Below are 19,188 nucleotides of genomic sequence, written 5' to 3' on the forward strand. Positions count from 1 at the left end.
TCAGAAACTGCTGATCTACTGGGATTTTCACGCACAATCATCTCTAGGGTTTACAGAGAATGGTCCGAAAAAGAAAAAAAATCCAGTGAGCGGCAGTTCTGTGGGCGGAAATGCCTTGTTGATGCCAGAGGTCAGAGGAGAATGGGCAGACTGGTTCGAGCTGATAGAAAGGCAACAGTGACTCAAATCGCCACCCGTTACAACCAAGGTAGGCCTAAGAGCATCTCTGAACGCACAGTGCGTCGAACTTTGAGGCAGATGGGCTACAGCAGCAGAAGACCACACCGGGTACCACTCCTTTCAGCTAAGAACAGGAAACGGAGGCTACAATTTGTACAAGCTCATCGAAATTGGACAGTAGAAGATTGGAAAAACGTTGCTTGGTCTGATGAGTCTCGATTTCTGCTGCGACATTCGGATGGTAGGGTCAGAATTTGGCGTAAACAACATGAAAGCATGGATCCATCCTGCCTTGTATGGAGCATCTTTGGGATGTGCAGCCGACAAATCTGCGGCAACTGTGTGATGCCATCATGTCAATATGGACCAAAATCTCTGAGGAATGCTTCCAGCACCTTGTTGAATCTATGCCACGAAGAATTGAGGCAGTTCTGAAGGCAAAAGGGGGTCCAACCCGTTACTAGCATGGTGTACCTAATAAAGTGGCTGGTGAGTGTATATATAGATATAGATAGATAGATCCTCCAAATTATTATGCACAAAGAGTTTAGGAGTGATGAGGTTAGAATTTTTTTTGTTTGTCATTTAAGCTCATTGATGGTGATGTATGTCAGGGCTCTTTATATCACTGAAAGCAATTGCAGATACCTGTGCAAATTAGTTTGGCAGGTGTGTCCAAATAAAGGCAAGACTACTTAAGACGGCTGTTCCACATTATTAAGCAGACTACATTTTTTGCCAAAATGGGAAAGAAAAAGGATGTGTCGGCTGCTGAGAAGCAACAAATTGTGGAGTATTTAGGTCAAGGCATGACTACAATCAACATTGCCAAGACACTTCATCGTGATCATCGCACAATCAAGAAGTATGTAGCTGATTCCCAGCACACACGTGTGCGTGCTGATAAGGAAGAATTGAGGACTCTTTCCAACAGGCAATTGCGTATGGTTAAGAGCAGCTGCAAAAATGCCTTGTCATAGCAGCAGACAAGTTTTTGAAGCTGCTGGTGCCTCCAACGTCCCCAGAACAACCAGATGCAGGGTCCTTCAGAGGTTTGCAGCTGTGCGTAAGCCATCCTGTCGACCACCTCTATCCACTGCACACAAGCAGAAACGGCTCCAGTGGGCCAAACGATACATGAAGACTGACTTCCAAACTGTTTTGTTCACCGATGAGTGCCGTGCAACGTTCGATGGCCAGATGGATGGAGTGGAGGATGGACACCATGAAAACACGGCTAAGGCGCCAACAAGGAGGAGGTGGAGTAATGTTTTGGGCTGGAATCATGGGGAGAGAGATTGTCGGCCCCTTTATGATCCCTGAAGGGGTAAAGATGAACTCCATAATCTATGTGGAGTTTCTAAAACAACACTTCGTGCCATGGTTCAAGAGGAAGAACCGTGCTTTCCACAGCAAGATCATTTTCATGCATAATGCACCGTCTCATGCTGCAAAAAACACATCTGCATCTCTGGCTGCTATGGGCATAAAAGAGGACAAACTTATGGTGTGGCCACCATCTTCCCCTGGCCTCAACCCCATTGAGAACCTCTGGAGCATCATCAAAAGGAGTGTCTATGATGGTGGGAGGCAGTTCACATCTAAGCAACAGCTCTGGGAGGGTATTCTGTTCACATGCAAAACAATTGAAGCAGAAACCATCCAAAAACTGACAAATTCAATGGAGGAGAGAGTTCAGGAGCTTCTTTCGAACAAGGGGTCCTATGTGCAAATGTAACGTCACCTAGAATAAAGTTTTCACTTGAAAACTGTTTGATTTCATTTTGTAATAAGCTGATAATGCTTATAACTTCACTATTGACCATTTTTTTTGTTCAAAATAAAAAAAAAAGGTTAAACTCTGCTGTGCATAATAATTTGGAACATGCATTTTTAGTGTTTATTTTTTTTTTAAAAGATACTGTTTTCATAGGCAGTTTGTTCCAAAACATTGCAATTATACTAGAATAGTAGATGACTGGAAAAGAACAATGACTGTAATTCACATAGGTAATTTAGAGAAAATATGAGGAAATATTATTTGCATAATTCGGAACACTGTGTGTGTGTGTGTGTGTGTGTGTATATGTATGTATGTATGTGTGTGTGTGTGTGTGTGTGTGTGTGTGTGTGTATATATATATTATGTGTACATACAATAATATAATTCTCTCTCGCTCTCTCTCATAAAATGTTCAGTTTTGTCTGATTTTTCTCTTTACAGATATATTTTTGAGTAAAATGTAAATTGTTCATTTATTCTTTAAACTTCTGACATGTCTCCAAATTTCCAAGCAATACGCTTTGTATTTTTTAGTGAACTGATCTGCATTAGTCCTCAGATCCCAGTTATCCTTCTTGTTGGAATTGGTCACGGTTATGTTAGACAGCCACAAAACATGCAGCCGCAGGGACTCTAACATATTATCTGAGCACGTCCAAGATACTTGGATAATACGTTTTCCGAGCACGTTCGCTCATCGCTAGTCAAGAGTTTATCAGCATTTCTTCCCCTTTTTTAAGGTAACTTATAAAAATAAGCTTCTAAGGGACCTATTCAGTTTTGAAGCTTATATATTGGCAAAACCCCACAATGTAATGGCATTTCAAAAACTGCAACCCCTCAATATATTCAAAACTAGAGTCTTCACAGTAATTAACAAAATGGAATAAAAAAAAAATTAAATTACTTTTACACAAAAATTGGCTAACAAAATAGCAATGGGCATATTGGCAGCCCTTAGGGGGTTAAGTAATTGTAAGTAGCGTGTGTGTGTGTGTGTGTGTGTGTGTGTGTGTTTTTTTTTTTTTTTTGTTATTTTGTTTTCTTTTTCTCTAAGCCACAGCTGAAAATTCAGAGTACAAACCCCGCTCACACTGGTATGGTGGATAAATGTATGGCGTGTCCTCTGGTGATAACTGCTGGAGTTTCCAGATAGTGAACCAGTGGAGTTTGGGTTTCTGACTTTAGAGACCCTCCAGCAACTGAGCCCAGATACAGTAATGGGGCATGTGCTATACAATTGTTGGTCCAGTGATATTTGTATTTGCTCTCCATATGCATTTAATGAGATGTTCTCTAGTTGCTAATGGCTTAATTAGATTCCACATTACTATTAGTTATTCTACGTGATGTCTGCTTTATTTTGAATGTTGATCTTCTTGTTGCAACGTTTGAGTGTTAATTTCCTAAATCTTGGGACATCTCTATTCTCCTCCTTGGACATTTATATTGATCAGATGTTTGATGTTAGCTCGTTTCCAGAGTGAACATTGTGGTTTTCGTTTCCTTCCAACTGTGTATCCCAGCATAAAAAGAAAATGTTTTCCCATGTTAGAGAGGGGAAGAAGCCAAATTTGTACTGTCCTTGTTTGTCTTGGAATGGATGGTGTGTACAATGATGTGCAGACTCCTAAAATCCGCACAGGCGGAAGATTAAAGCGTTTAACTTTTTAATAATGATCTTCTCTTAACCTTGCAGATTTCTGTCCCAATGTTTTCTTGGGGGAAAAAAAAACCCACATCCTTTTCCAGTATTTTAATTTAAATGCATTTTTCTGTCTAAGTGGATCTGTCATGATAAAGTAGTACTTGTATGTAAGGGTGCCATATTATCGTGATGCATCTGCAGAGCTGCTATACTTCATCACTGATCAGGCAGATTACAGCTGACCTATGCATATGTATTGGTTGCATTTAGGAGACTGAAACTGGTTGATGTTTTAAAAAAAAAAAAAAAAAAAAAAAAAAAATGGAAGTTTTTAAACACTTGAGCTCCAAAAATTGGCTTCTCAGCAAATGTTGTTTCAGTATGTTCTAGTAGTAGGAAATATGGACATCAGTTTACAATCCTTACAACCAATATGGCTGTACTGTCACTGTTTAATAATTGGCCTTCGCTTGAAACCAAAAAAATGTTTAAATAATGAGGACCATATTTGACGTTCATGCAGCCCTAGGCACTTTAGACTAGGTCTCCCGATCTCGCCGATATTGACTTATTCGGCTGACAGTCTAATGTGCTGGAGGGCCCCTGAAAGATAATTGTTTGAGATAAGGATCAGACGTGGCATGTCCAATTTCAGGTTGCAGGTCTTTTTCCTCTCAAAGCGATAAGTTTCTGCCAGAGATTTCTATCCGTAGCTTTCATCTAGAGAATACATGAGCGCTCGGCAGAACAAAGTATGGGGAGAGTTGGGTGAGACAGCTGCCAGCCCAACCAACTATCATTCAGCTATCTAAGTTATACGAGTAAGGCTTCTTTCACACTTCCGTCGGTACGGGGCCATCGCTAAGCGCGACGTACCGATGGACGTTGTGCCGAATTTTCACAATATGGGCAGCGAATGCAGTTTTTCAACGCATCCGCTGCCCATTCTAAAGTCCCGGGGAGAAGGGGGCGGAGTTCCGGCCGCACATGCGCGGTAGGAAATGCAGGACCCGCCGTACGAATTAACGTTACCTTGAACTTTTTTTGTGACAACGGTCCGCCAAAACACGACGCATCCAGTGCACGACGGACGGGACGTATGGCCATATGTCGCGATCCGTTGGCAATACAAGTCTATGGGGAAAAACGCATCCTGCAGGCACATTTGCAGGATGCGTCTTTTTCCCAAAACGAGGCATTGCGACGGAGGCCAAACGACGCAAGTATGAAAGTAGCCTAAGGCCACCAGACACTTTTTCAGCTGATAGTTTGTGTTCAACGGAGAGCACGCTGACCAGAAGATCTATTGTCAAGCCTTAACTAATAATTACTAGTGATACTCGTTGCTCGGGTGGTTTCCGAGTGTTTGTAACTGCTCAGAGATTTAGTTTTCGTTGCCTCAGCTGCATGATTTACAGCTGATGGACAGCTTGAATACATGTGGGGATTCCCTAGCAACCAGGCAACCCCCACATGTACTCAGGCTGGCTAGCAGCCATAAATCATGCAGCTGCATCAACAAAAACTAAATCTAGCAGTTACAAATACTCGGAGACCACCCGAGCAACGAGTACACTCGCCCATCACTAATAATTACCACATTTACATTACTACCAGACCAGAACCACCATCAGTACATGCATACATCACCAAAACCATTCTTTACGTGCATACATAACCAGAATTGCCATCCATACAGGAACACTGCAACAGAACTATCACCAATACACGCATTCAGCACCAAGATTAGTACAATTGCAATATCGGGTTAACCCAACATACATTTGTATTGCATGAACCTGCAGTATGTATTTAACAATGGTAAAGAGATGATGGAAGTTGTTGTTGTTGTTGTTAACCATCATCCAACCATTCGTAACGAGTACCTTTTAGACATAAACACTAGCACGATTACATATTTAAAGAGTAACCACTTTTTGGAGATGCCTTCTGTTTTTAGGCACTTTTATTCTAAGAAGGTTGGGAAACTGGGTCCTGAGACTCGCAGCAATTGCTAAAAAGACCGCAGAAGTGCCCAACTCAGATGAAAGGAGCATCCATAAAGGCCATGGCCATGTTCACATGTTTTGTATTTTACACCAGTATTTGTAAGCCAAAACCGAGAGTGTACAAAAAATACAGAAGTGGTGACGTGTTTCTATTATAGTTTGTCTCTGATTGTTCCACTCCTGGTTTTGGCTTACAAATACTGATGTAAAATACTGACCAAATACTGAATGTGTGTACATAGCCTATGACTACACCCGTATTCCTGTTTGTGTGTGTGTGTGTGTGTGTGTGTGTGTGCTCTCCTGAGTTGTATACTTCTAAATGTTGAGTGATTGGAAGGGCTCTCTGGACCTGGTCTTCCTCGGATCTTTAGTTACTCTGTATGGTGCATTTACACTGACTAATTGGTTCCTGATTATTGGCCTATCTAAACATGCATCATCAAAGTGTTCATTCATCGGGTGTAATCATTTTCAAGCTTGCTTAAAAAGCTCAGCAGCAGGTCATCATGTGAAAACAGAACATGTGCTACTGTGAACAATCGTTCTTGTACAGTTATCCTCTCTAACAGGCTATTAGACCAATTTCTTCAAATTTCTAGTTACAAATTTCACCAATGCTGTGCCCTAAATGAGCACTTTGCTGTTCCCCTGAATAAATGGTTGCTCCTAAGGCTACGTTCACACAAGCGCATTAAAATTTGCGTTTTATAGTTTTTTTTTCATTAGTAATCTGCATTCAATCTGATTTTGTATGTGGTTTTGTCCATATTTAATAGCTGCTGATGTCTAAAGTTTCCGATGACCTCCCCATACACATTGTCACTCTTGCAATACATGGCCTCCATACTATCAGCGCCTATAAAACACTGCCTCCACACCATCCTCCCCTTATATACTATGGTCACCACAATGTCCTCTTTATGAACTACAACCACAGCGCCCTTTATGAATTCTACCCATCATACTATAATGTGCCCAGGGTGGTAGTCATGGACGAGGGGCTGTCTTCTCAAATAATGGCACCTCCTAAATAAACAGTGTCCCAGTGTGTGTGTGTGTGTGTGTGTGTGTCACAATCGCAGTTCGACCAAGATCTCCTATCTCTAGCCTTCTGGATCCTCGAACAGCCGAACAAAAATCAGGGGACACCTGCTATTTATCAACCAGTTCAACTTTACTTAACAGTCCAAGTTCAATTCATGACAAAGCTCAGTACGTTTTCATGTTATCAGTTTGTTCAGCCTGAACTATCCCTTCGCTTACTCGCTTCTCTGGCCCATGGAACCTTTTGTTTGGCTCTGCAGAATTTCCGAGACCCCAGTCTTCCTTACTTGTTTCCCTGTCCGGCCTACGCTCGTTTGTAGGGAATAAGGCACTCTAATAGTGCCTAGTTTGGAACGTAGGCCTTGTACATTACAGGAATGTCTGAAGAAAGTTGCTGACGTTCTCATACTGCTAGACCAATACTTATTTCTCGTGCCTCTGCCCTTGAATTCCCACTAACAAGATCTCTAGCTGTTCTAATCAGGAAGTGCTTGCTACCCCCCTCTCCATGCTGGGTTGGTTCCAAGCAAATTAACTGTATCCTAACCTGTACACTACTTTCTGCAACTAATATGACCACCACTGCATATTTTCCTTCCTTAATCTAATCTCTAAGCCCTGTACTAAACCCTGTGTCCTAAATCTAACGCTATACTTTTCCCTATACACCACTACACCTTACTAACATTGTACGTTGGTTACATTATATTACATGAACTGCATACATTAGTGCTTATAAGATTCTGTGCATTTTCATACTAAATTACTCCATAGAAATACTGTAAAATCACAATTCTCAACACCTTTAATAAACATCTTTTTGGAAGGCACATAAGTCTGTCACTCTTACAATACCATTCTCCCTATGGCCTCCACAAGGTCCCCACTTCACACTCTCTATCTCCATGCTGTTCCCTCACAGTATCGCTCACTTTATATCCTGAACCTTTACCCCCTCCACCCTCCCGTAACGGTTTATTGTAAAAGTCCCTTGTATTTTCAGCTCAATGGAGTATTTGTGATACTCAATCTCTTCTGTGTGAGCGCTGCTGTTTCCATAAAAGATACCGCTCCATTGGATGTAGTGAGACGTAATACTACTGCACGTGCTCGTCCAGCAAAACTTCCTCTATTACACAATAGGGTCATTTATTTTTGAAAATTGGCCGATTTTTCCTAAATGATGTGACCTTGTTGTGAAATAGACTTTTTGCTGCACAGACAAGTGTTATGAGTTACTTGTCTAATCGGTCATCCACAATATTTTTCACTCTACTCCTTTAGGAAATGCACCTAAGCGTATAGGTTACTAATGTAAAATTTAAAAAAATTGCTTCATTTATGTAGTTTGCTTCATTTGCTTACAGGCTGCACACTACCTTCATTTCACCGTGCGTCAGAGTAGAAGATTTGTATTACTGCAGCTCTTCACTTCCTCCCTATTGACGTCTGTTATTGCAGCAGAGAATTTTAAAAACTACTTCTAGACTAGATTCTACAGGGTTTTTTTTCTCTTGGTTCAATAATGATTTTAAATATAACCATTGCATAGTATTTTATTGGTAGATAGATATATCTAAAAAAAAAAAAAATTAAAAACGTACTTTCTGTCTTTTTCTGTCTTTTTCTGTCTTTTTCTGTCTTTTTCTGTCTTTTTCTGTCTTTTTCTGTCTTTTTCTGTCTTTTTCTGTCTTTTTCTGTCTTTTTCTGTCTTTTTCTGTCTTTTTCTGTCTTTTTCTGTCTTTTTCTGTCTTTTTCTGTCTTTTTCTGTCTTTTTCTTTCTCTTTCTTTCTCTTTCTTTCGCTTTCTTTCGCTGCCTATTGCATTGTAAAACAGGTCAAGTTTCTCTTCTTTCAAGGCTTTATTGATCAAAGCTTTTGCTATTTATATGGAACTTGTCATGTCCCAAACGCTATGACCAGATATGTGCCGGATAAATCTACAGGTTAATAGCATTGCAATGCTATTTTGCCAACTTACTGAAAGTGTAGCTACTATGAGAAAATGAGCTTTATTCCTTCCAGGGGCTTTCAGTCACAGGTGTGAACGGAGCATCTAATCAGTCTCACTGAATGCAATGCAGAGCGAACTGTGAATCATTATGCTGGGACGCATTTACAGCCTCTGACTGTGTAGAGAGCAGTGACTGAAGGCACGCCTCTATATGACTGAAAGCCACCAGCTCCTGGGAGGAATGTCCATTTTCTCCCAGTAGCCGGGCTTTCAGTTAGGTGGCTGAACAACATTGTATTGCAATTAACATGCAGATTAATCCTAGATTTGAAGGCTAATTGTTTATGGAAAGCTAAGTTTCACTTGAATTCTTTCTTTTAGCACTACTTCCTATACTGTAAAATTACTGATTTTGTCCTGATGCTCTTCTCTATAATTCAGTGGGCCTGTGCATGGACTTGTAAGTCTGCCAGTGCTATACTGGATGATACTTTCTTGCCCCTACTACCAATAATACATATAGGAGCCCTGTTAAAATCTGCCGTATTCCCTACTCCGAATACCTGCCCTCTGTTATTCTAGTCCGTGCTCATAAAGTAGCGGTGAGGCACTGAGAAACTGACTACCGGCAGTCCACCTAGGTGTTGTTCGAGACTGATGTGACCTAACAGGCATTGAATGGCAGCATGGGTGAAAAGTGAGACCCCTAAGGGCAGCAGTTTTGGAGATAATATACAGTACAGACCAAAAGTTTGGACACACCTTCTCATTTAAAGATTTTTCTGTATTTTCATGACTATGAAAATTGTACATTCACACTGAAGGCATCAAAACTATGAATTAACACATGTGGAATTATATACTTAACAAAAAAGTGTGAAACAACTGAAATTATGTCTTATATTCTAGGTTCTTCAAAGTAGCCACCTTTTGCTTTGATGACTGCTTTTGCACACTCTTGGCATTCTTTTGATGAGCTTCAAGAGGTAGTCACTGGAATGGTTTTCACTTCACAGGTGTGCTTTGTCAGGTTTAATAAGTGGGATTTCTTGCCTTATAAATGGTGTTGGGATCATCAGTTGTGTTGTGCAGAAGTCTGGTGGATACACAGCTGATAGTCCTACAGAATAGACTGTTAGAATGTGTATTATGGCAAGAAAAAAGCAGCTAAGCAAAGAAAAACGAGTGGCCATCATTACTTTAAGAAATGAAGGTCAGTCAGTTGGGAAAACTTTGAATGTGTCCCCAAGTGCAGTGACAAAAATCATCAAGCGCTACAAAGAAACTGGCTCACATGAGGACCGCCCCAGGAAAGAAAGACCAAGAGTCACCTCTGCTTCTGAGAAGTTTATCCGAGTCACCAGCCTCAGAAATCACAGGTTAACAGCAGCTCAGATTAGAGACCAGGTCAATGCCACACAGAGTTCTATCAACAGACACATCTCTACAACAACTGTTAAGAGGAGACTTTGTGCAGCAGGCCTTCATGGTAAAATGGCTGCTAGGAAAGCACTGCTAAGGACAGGCAACAAGCAGAAGAGCCTTGTTTGGGCAAAAGAAAACAAGTAATGGACATTAGACCAGTGGAAATCTGTGCTTTGGAATTTGAGATCTTTGGTTCCAACCATCGTGTCTTTGTGTGATGCCGAAAAGGTGAACGAGTGGACTCTACATGCCTGGTTCCCACCGTGAAGCATGGAGGAGGAGTGATGGTGTGGGGGTGCTTTGCTGGTGACACTGTTGGGGATTTATTCAAAATTGAAGGCATATTGAACCAGCATGGCTACCACAGCATCTTGCAGCGGCATGCTATTCCATCCGGTTTGCGTTTAGTTGGACCATCATACCATCATTTATTTTTCAACAGGACAATGACCCCAAACAAACCTCCAGGCTGTGTAAGGGCTATTTGACCAAGAAGGAGAGTGATCGGGTGCTACGCCAGAAGACCTGGCCTCCAGTCACCAGACCTGATCCCAATCGAGATGGTTTGGGGTGAGCTGGACCGCAGAGTGAAGGCAAAAGGGCCAACAAGTGCTAAGCATCTCTGGGAACTCCTTCAAGATTGTTGGAAGACCATTCCCGATGACTACCTCCTGAAGCTCATCAAGAGAATGCCAAGAATGTGCAAAGCAGTCATCAAAGCAAAAGGTGGCTACTTTGAAGTACGTAGAATATAAGACATAATTTCAGTTGTTTCACACCTTTTTAAGTATATAATTCCACATGTGTTAATTCATAGTTTTGATGCCTTCAGTGTGAATGTACAATTTTCATAGTCATGAAAATACAGAAAAATCTTTAAATGAGAAGGTGTCCAAACTTTTGGTCGGCGTGTGTGTATATGTATGTGTGTGTGTGTGTGTGTGTGTATGTATATGTATGTATATATGTGTGTGTATATATATATATATATATATATATATATATATATATATATATATATATATATATATATATATATATATATATATATTATATAATATGTATGTATTTTTTTATTCATTTGTTGTTTTTTTTTTTGGGGGGGGACGTGCGGGAGATGATAAATATTTTTAAAATTGCAAATTTAATATTTGGGGTCATTAACACCTTCCCGACCTGTGACAGAGCATATGCGTCATGAAAGTCGGTGCCAATCCGACCTGTGACGCATATGCTGTGTCACAGAATGATCGCGTCCCTGCAGGTGAAAGGGTTAACTCCAATTTCACCCGACCTACAGGGACAGGGGGAGTGGTACTTCAGACCAGGGGGGGGTGGCTTCACCTCCCCGTGGCTGCGATCGCTCTGATTGGCTGTTTCACTTTCAACAGTCAATCAGAGCGATTTGTAATATTTCACCTATGAAAACTGGTGAAATATTACAATCCAGCCATGGCCGATGCTGCAATATCATCGGCCATGGCTGGAAACCCTGATCTGGCCCCCCCCCCGCCACCGATCGCCTCCCCAGTCCTCCACCCTGTGCTCCGCTCCCCCGTTCTCCTGTCCGCTACCCCTGTGCTACAATACCACCCCCCCCGTGCTCCGATCCCCCTCCCTCATACTTACCGAGTCTCCCGGTGTCCGTCCGTCTGCTCCATGGGCGCCGCCATCTTCCAAAATGGCGGGCGCATGCGCAGTGCGCCCGCCGAATCTGCCGGACGTTAGAATCGTTCCAGGTAGGTTTTATCACAGTGATCAAAATTAAAAAAATAGTAATGAACCCCCCCTTTATCACCCCCATAGGTAGGGAGAATAATAAAATAAAGAAAATATATATATATATATTTTTTTTTTTTCTCCACTAGGGTTAGGGTTAGGGCTAGAATTAGGGTTAGGGTTACAGTTTGGGCTACGGTTAGAATTAGGGTTAGAACTAGGGTTAGGGTTAGAATTAGGCTATGTGCACACGGTGCGGATTTGGCTGCGGATCCGCAGCGGATTGGCCGCTGCAGATTCGTAGCAGTTTTCCATCAGGTTTGCAGTACCATGTAAACCTATGGAAAACCAAATCGGCTGTGCCCATGGTGCGGAAAATACCGCGTGGAAACGCTGAGTTGTATTTTCCGCAGCATGTTAATTCTTTGTGCGGATTCCACAGCGTTTTACACCTGTTCTTCAATAGGAATCCGCAGGTGAAATCCACACAAAAAACACTGGAAATCCGCGGTAAATCCGCGGGTAAAACGCAGTGCCTTTTACCTGCGGATTTTTCAAAAATGGTGCGGAAAAATCTCACACGAATCCGCAACGTGGGCACATAGCCTTAGGGTTGGAATTAGGGCTAGGGTTGGAAATAGGGTTAAGATTAGGCTTGTGGTTATGGTTTTGGTTAGGGGTGTGTTGGGGTTAGGGTTGGGATTAGGGTTAGGGGTGTGTTGGGGTTAGGGTTGTGGTTTGGAGTGTGTTGGGGTTAGGGTTGTGATTACGGTTATGGCTAGAGTTGGGATTAGGGTAAGGGGTGTGTTGGGGTTAGTGCTGGAGTTAGAATTGAGGGGTTTCCACTTTTTAGGCACATCAGGGGTCTCCAAATGCAACATGGCGCCACCATTGATTCCAGCCAATCTTGCGTTCAAAAAGTTAAATGGTGCTCCCTCCCTTCCGAGCCCCGACATGTGCCCAAACAGTGGTTTACCCCCACATATGGGGTACCAGCATACTCAGGACAAACTGGGCAATAATTATAGGGGTCCAATTTCATAATTTTTGAGAAATGAAAAATGATTTTTTATTTTCACGGCTCTGCATTGTAAACTTCTGTGAAGCACTTGGGGGTTCAAAGTGCTCACCACATATCTATATAAGTTCCATGGGGGGTTTAGTTTCCAAAATGGGGTCACTTGTGGGGGGTTTCTACTGTTTAGGCACATCAGGGGCTCTGCAAACGCAACGTGACGCCCGCAGACCATTCCATCAAAGTCTGCATTTCAAAAGTCACTACTTCCTTTCCGAGCCCCGACGTGTGCCCAAACAGTGGTTTACCCCCACATATGGGGTATCAGTGTACTCAGGACAAACTGGGCAACAACGTTTGGGGTCCAATTTCTCCTGTTACTCTTGTGAAAAGAAAAAATTGCGGGCTAAAAAATTTGTGAGGAAAGAAAAATGATTTTTTATTTTCACAGCTCTGCGTTATAAATTTCTGTGAAGCATTTGGGGGTTTAAAGTGGTCACCGCACATCTAGATTAGTTCCATGGGAGGTCTAGTTTCCAAAATGGGGTCACATGTGGGGGAGCTCCAATGTTTAGGCACACAGGGGCTCTCCAAACGCGACTTGGTGTCCGCTAACGATTGGAGCTAATTTTTCATTCAAAAGTCCAATGGCGCTCCTTCCCTTCCGTGCCTTGCTGTGTGCACAAACAGTGGTTTATTACCACATATGAGGTATTGGTGTACTCAGGAGCAATTGCCCAACACACATTTTAGGATCCATTTTATCCTGTTGCCCATGTGAAAATGAAAAAATTGAGGATAAAATAATTTTTTTGTGCAAAAAAAGTACTTTTTTCATGTTTACAGATCAATTTGTGAAGCACCTGGGGGTTCAAAGTGCTCAGTATGCTTCCAGATAAGCTCCTTGGAGGGTCTAGTTTCCAAAATGGAGTCACTTGTGGGGGAGCTCCAATGTTTAGGCACACTGGGGCTCTCCAAACGTGACATGGTGTCGCTAAAGATTGGAGCCAATTTTTCATTGAAAAAGTCAAATGGCGCTCCTTCCCTTCCGAGCCCTGTCGTGCGACCAAACAGTGGTTCCCCCCCACATATGGGGTATCGGCGTACACAGGACAAATTGTACAATAACTTTTGGGGTCCATTTTCTCGTCTTACCTTTGGGAAAATAAAAAAATTGTTGCTAAAAGATCATTTTTGTGACTAAAAAGTTAAATTTTTTTCCTTCCATGTTGCTTCTGCTGCTGTGAAGCACCTGAAGGGTTAATAAACTTCTTGAATGTGGTTTTGAGCACCTTGAGGGGTGCAGTTTTTAGAATGGTGTCACTTTTGGGTATTTTCAGCCATATAGACCCCTCAAACTGACTTCAAATGTGAGGTGGTCCCTAAAAAAATGGTATTGTAAAATTCGTTGTAAAAATGAGAAATCGCTGGTCAATTTTTAACCCCTATAACTTCCTAGCAAAAAAAAAATTTTGTTTCCAAAATTGTGCTGATGTAAAGTAGACATATGGGTAATGTTAGTTATTAACTATTTTGTGTCACATAACTCTCTGGTTTAACAGAATAAAAATACAAATTTGAAAATGGCAAAATTTTAAAAATTTTAGCCAAATTTCCATTATTTTCACAAACACAAAAAATATCGACCTAAATTTACCACTAACATGAAGCCCAATATGTCACGAAAAAACAATCTCAGAACCGCTAGGATCCGTTGAAACGTTCCTGAGTACCTCATAAAGGGACACTGGTCAGAATTGCAAAAAATGGCCAGGTCATTAAGGTCAAAATAGGCTTGGTCATGAAGGGGTTAATAAATGGAGTCAGGAGGTAAGAAACTACAGAGGCCATTTCACTCCAGCCAAGCTGCCTTGCCTCTCTCCTCTCTGGTAATGGCCATTATTGGAAAACAGGAGTAATCTAACTACCTAATTGCTAGACATGTCTAGCCTAGGATATGATCTGGACGTGCATGGCAGCACTTATGCTGTACCATTTCTAATTGCAATGCTGTAGTATTAATCATAGTTCTTGTTAAAAACGTTTTTTCTATTTTTATTTAATTTTTTCACTATCTGGATGGCAGGGAACTTGGTTTGGCCTCATAATATTAATACAACCTAAAATGCATTGTAGTCACTTATTTACATAGTTGGTAAGCTTGGAAAATCTATTATCCTATAGTATTGATCAAGAGGAAGAAAAAAACAACTCCCTATGAGGTAGATGTAGGTTGTCCTCAAGTTTTGGCCAAATGGGCTTCCGGACTCTAAAATAAAGCTCTATCATTAAAGAATATTTTTACAGATATGCAACTTTCAAATTGATGGAAAACCTAATTGTCTAGTAGTTAACCATTCACATCTGTGTTGGAGGCTCCTATTGGTCCTTAAGGTCCATCTGTCATTACCTTTTTGGTCTGTGTTTGACAGAAACCACAAATGTTATATTTGCACATGTTTTCTTTCCTCTTGTAAGGGCGTGAAGAGTGGAAATATAACTATTCAGGTGGTGTGTGACGTTATGTCCAATGAAACCATTGGATCTCCGTATGACAGATACATTGAAGTTATCCAGAACATTAGGAAAGCTCAAAAGGAAAAGTGCATTGAAGCAAGTTACCAGCAATTTGTGCATGACATGAGTGACATCCGCTGGAAAGGATCGGCTTCATCTGGAGGTAAGAAGTAGATATGTAACTATGCCATTGCCATAGAAATTCCTAAAATGTCTATGGGAGCCATAGAGTGATTCTGATAGAACTCCTGCCCAGATCCTTCCTCTGCTAGAGTCCGCAGGCTCATTATCACTGATGCTTGTGATGGTGCTATATGTCCACAGTAACATATAAAGACACGGACATAACATAGTTAGCAAGCCCGAAAAAAGACATTTGACCATCCAGTTCAGCCTATATTCCATCAGAATAAATCTCCAGATCTACGTCCTTCTAAAGAACCTAATAACTGTAAGATACAATATTGTTGCGCTCCAGGAAGACATCCAGGCCTCTCTTGAACCCCTCGACTGAGTTCGCCATCACCACCTCCTCAGGCAAGGAATTCCAGATTCTCACTGCCCTAACAGTAAAGAATCCTCTTTTATCTTGGTGGAAAAACCTTCTCTCCTCCAGACGAAGAGAATGCCCCATTGTGACCGTCACCTTCCTTGGTATAAACAGATCCTCGGAGAGATATTTGTATTGTCCCCTTATATATTTATACATGGCTATTAGATCGCCCCTCAGTCGTCTTTTTTCTAGACTAAATAATCCTAATTTTGCTAATCTCTCTGGGTATTTGTAGTTCCCCCATCCCCTTTATTAATTTTGTTGCCCTCCTTTTGTACTCGCTCTAGTTCCATTATATCCTTCCTGATCACCGGTGCCCAAAACTATACACAGTACTCCATGTGCAGTCTAACCATGGATTGGTACAGAGGCAGTATAATGCTCTCATCATGTGTATCCTGACCTCTTTTAATGCCCCCCATGATCCTGTTTGCCTTGGCAGCTGCTGCCTGGCACTGGCTGCTCCAGGTAAGTTTATCATTAACTAGGATCCCCAAGTCTTTCTCCATGTCAGATTTACCCAGAGGTTTCCCGTTCAGTGTGTAATGGTGATATTGATTCCTTCTTCCCATGTGTATAACCTTACATTTATCATTGTTAAACCTCATCTGCCACCTTTCTGCCCAAGTATCCAACTTATCCAGATCCATCTGTAGCAGAATACTATCTTCTCTTGACTGCTTTACATAGTTTGTATCATCTGCAAATATCAATATTTTACTGTGTAAACCTTCTACCAGATCATTAATAAATGTTAAAGAGAATACCGTATATACTCGAGTATAAGCCGAGACCCCTAACTTTGCCACAAAAAACTGGGAAAACGTAATGACTCTAGTATAAGCCTAAGGTGGAAAATGCAGCAGCTACCGGTAAATTTCAAAAATAAAAATAGGTACCAATAAAAGTAAAATTAATTGAGATATCAGTAGGTTAAGTGTTTTTGAATATCCATATTGAATCAGGAGCCCCATATAATGCTCCATACAGTTCATGATTGGCCCCATAAGATGCTCCATACAAAATACGCCCCATATAATGCTCCATAAAATTTATGATGCTCCATATTAAAATATGCCCCATGTAATGCTGCACAAAGCTTAATAATGGCCCCATAAGATGCTCCATAGAGACATTTGTCCCATATAATGCTACACAATTGTTGATTATGGCACCATAAGATGCTCCATAGAGATATTTGCCTCATATGCTGTTGCTGCGTTTAAAAAAAAAAAAATAATAAAAAAATTGCATACTCACCTCTCATCGCTCAGGCCCCCGGCACTTGCAATATTCACCTGTCCTCGTTCCACCACTGGGCTCAGTCTTCAGCGTCCTCTGCACTGACGTTCAGGCAGAGGGCGCGCACTAACCACGGCATCGCGCCCTCTGACCTGAGCGTCACAGCAGAGGACGCAGAAGACTGAGCCCGGCGGTGGAACGAGGAGAGATTAATATCGCGCAGTGCTGCTCACCCTCCCCATTATACTCACCTGCTGCCTGCGCGGTCCCTGGCAGCTTCCCTGATGGTCTTTTCTGGGCGCTGACAGCTTCTTCCAGCGTTGAGCGGTCACCGGTACCGCTCATTACAGTAATGAATATGCGGCTCCACCCCTATGGGAGTGGAGTCGCGTCCATATTCATTACTGTAATGAGCAGTACCACGTGACTGCTCAATACTGGATGAAGCTGTCAGCGCCCGGAGACCATCAGAGATGCAGGGACCTCGCCAGGAGCAGGTGAGTATGTCACAGCCGCTGCTCCCCCTCCCCCGCTGACCCCCCTGGGACAATGACTCGAGTATAAGCAGTGAGGGGCACTTCCAGCCTAAATAAAAGGGCTGAAAATCTCGGCTTATACTCGAGTATATACAGTAGGTCCCAACACCAACCCCTGCGATTTCCCACTGGTCACAGCGACCCAGTTATAAATGGTATATTCTCTAACCACCCTCTGCTTTCTATCACTAAGCCAGTTACTTAGTGATGTCATATTCTTTGCGAGCCAATGAAAACAATGTGAGCTTGCATAAATTTTTGCAAGGTATTTTGGGGTTGCCCTATCTGTTTGACTGAAATTGCCATCAAATGTTTCCCATGCACCTTTTTAAGTAAAAATGTTTAACATTAGCCAGCAGAAAGTAATATGTATTACCCCATAAATTCTGTGCTTATACAGGACTGTGGAAACCTTATTAGGCAGGTATGGAGAAAAGACTACAAAGTAAGGCCGGCGTCACACTCGGCGTAAGACAATACGGTCCGTTTTTTACGTCCGTACTACGGCCGTAATACAGGGAAATGTTCCCAAAATAGTGATCCGTAGTCAGGGTGTGTCAGCGTATTTTGCGCATGGCATCCTCCGTATGTAATCCGTATGGCATCCGTACTGCGAGATTTTTGCGCAGGCTTGCAAAACCGACATCTAATGGATTTATGTGCTCAAATGTTCGGGAAAACATATATACAGTGTGTGTGTATATATATATATATATATATATATATATATATATATATATATATATATATATATATATATATATATATATATATATATATATATATATATTTATATATTCTGTATTTAGATTTCATTCAGCGCGATATGTGAAAAGCCGGTAATTCAATTGCCGGCTTCTCATTTCTCCTGCACAAACCCGACATGATATGAGACATGGTTACATACAGTAAACCATCTCATATCCCCCTTTTTTTTGCATATTCCACACTACTAATGTTAGTAGTGTGTATGTGCAAAATTTCAGCGCTGTAGCTGCTGAAATAAAGGGTTAAATGGCGGAAAAAATTGACGTGGGCTCCCGCGCAATTTTCTCTGCCAGAATGGTAAAGCCAGTGACTGAGGGCAGATATTAATAGCCAGGAGAGGGTCCATGGTTATTGGCCCCCCCCGTGGCTAAAAACATCTGCCCCCAGCCACCCCAGAAAAGGCACATCTGGAAGATGCGCCTATTCTGGCACTTGGCCACTCTCTTCCCACTCCCTGTAGCGGTGGGATATGGGGTAATGAAGGGTTAATGCCACCTTGCTATTGGAAGGGACCGCGCCAGGAGCGGTCCCTGCAGGTCCCTGGTTCCCCGGCACCTGCAGCTTATTCCTGTAGTGAGTGGTCACATGGTACCGCTCATTACAGTAATGAATATGGACCAGACTCCACTCCCATAGGGGTGGAGCCGCATATTCATTACTGTAATGAGCAGTACCATGTGATCGCTCACTAAAGGAAGAAGCTGCCGGTGCCGGGGGAAGAGATGTGCAGGGACCACGCCGGAGGAGCAGGTGAATATAACGCAGTGCACTATATTCACCTGTTCCCCGATCG

General features: G+C 42.0%; 1 protein-coding gene across 1 annotated transcript in view; it reads left to right on the forward strand.

The window, feature by feature from the left end:
• The window catches only part of LOC143808338 (putative serine protease K12H4.7), a 130,600-nt gene that overhangs the window by 91,999 nt on the left and 19,413 nt on the right, over window positions 1-19,188 (forward strand). Inside the window, exon 6 of the mRNA XM_077290865.1 lies at window positions 15,258-15,459. Coding sequence (XP_077146980.1) covers window positions 15,258-15,459 — 202 coding nt within the window. The remainder of the gene's footprint in view (window positions 1-15,257; window positions 15,460-19,188) is intronic.

This window comes from Ranitomeya variabilis, chromosome 2 (assembly GCF_051348905.1).
Source record: "Ranitomeya variabilis isolate aRanVar5 chromosome 2, aRanVar5.hap1, whole genome shotgun sequence".
Taxonomy (NCBI): domain Eukaryota; kingdom Metazoa; phylum Chordata; class Amphibia; order Anura; family Dendrobatidae; genus Ranitomeya; species Ranitomeya variabilis.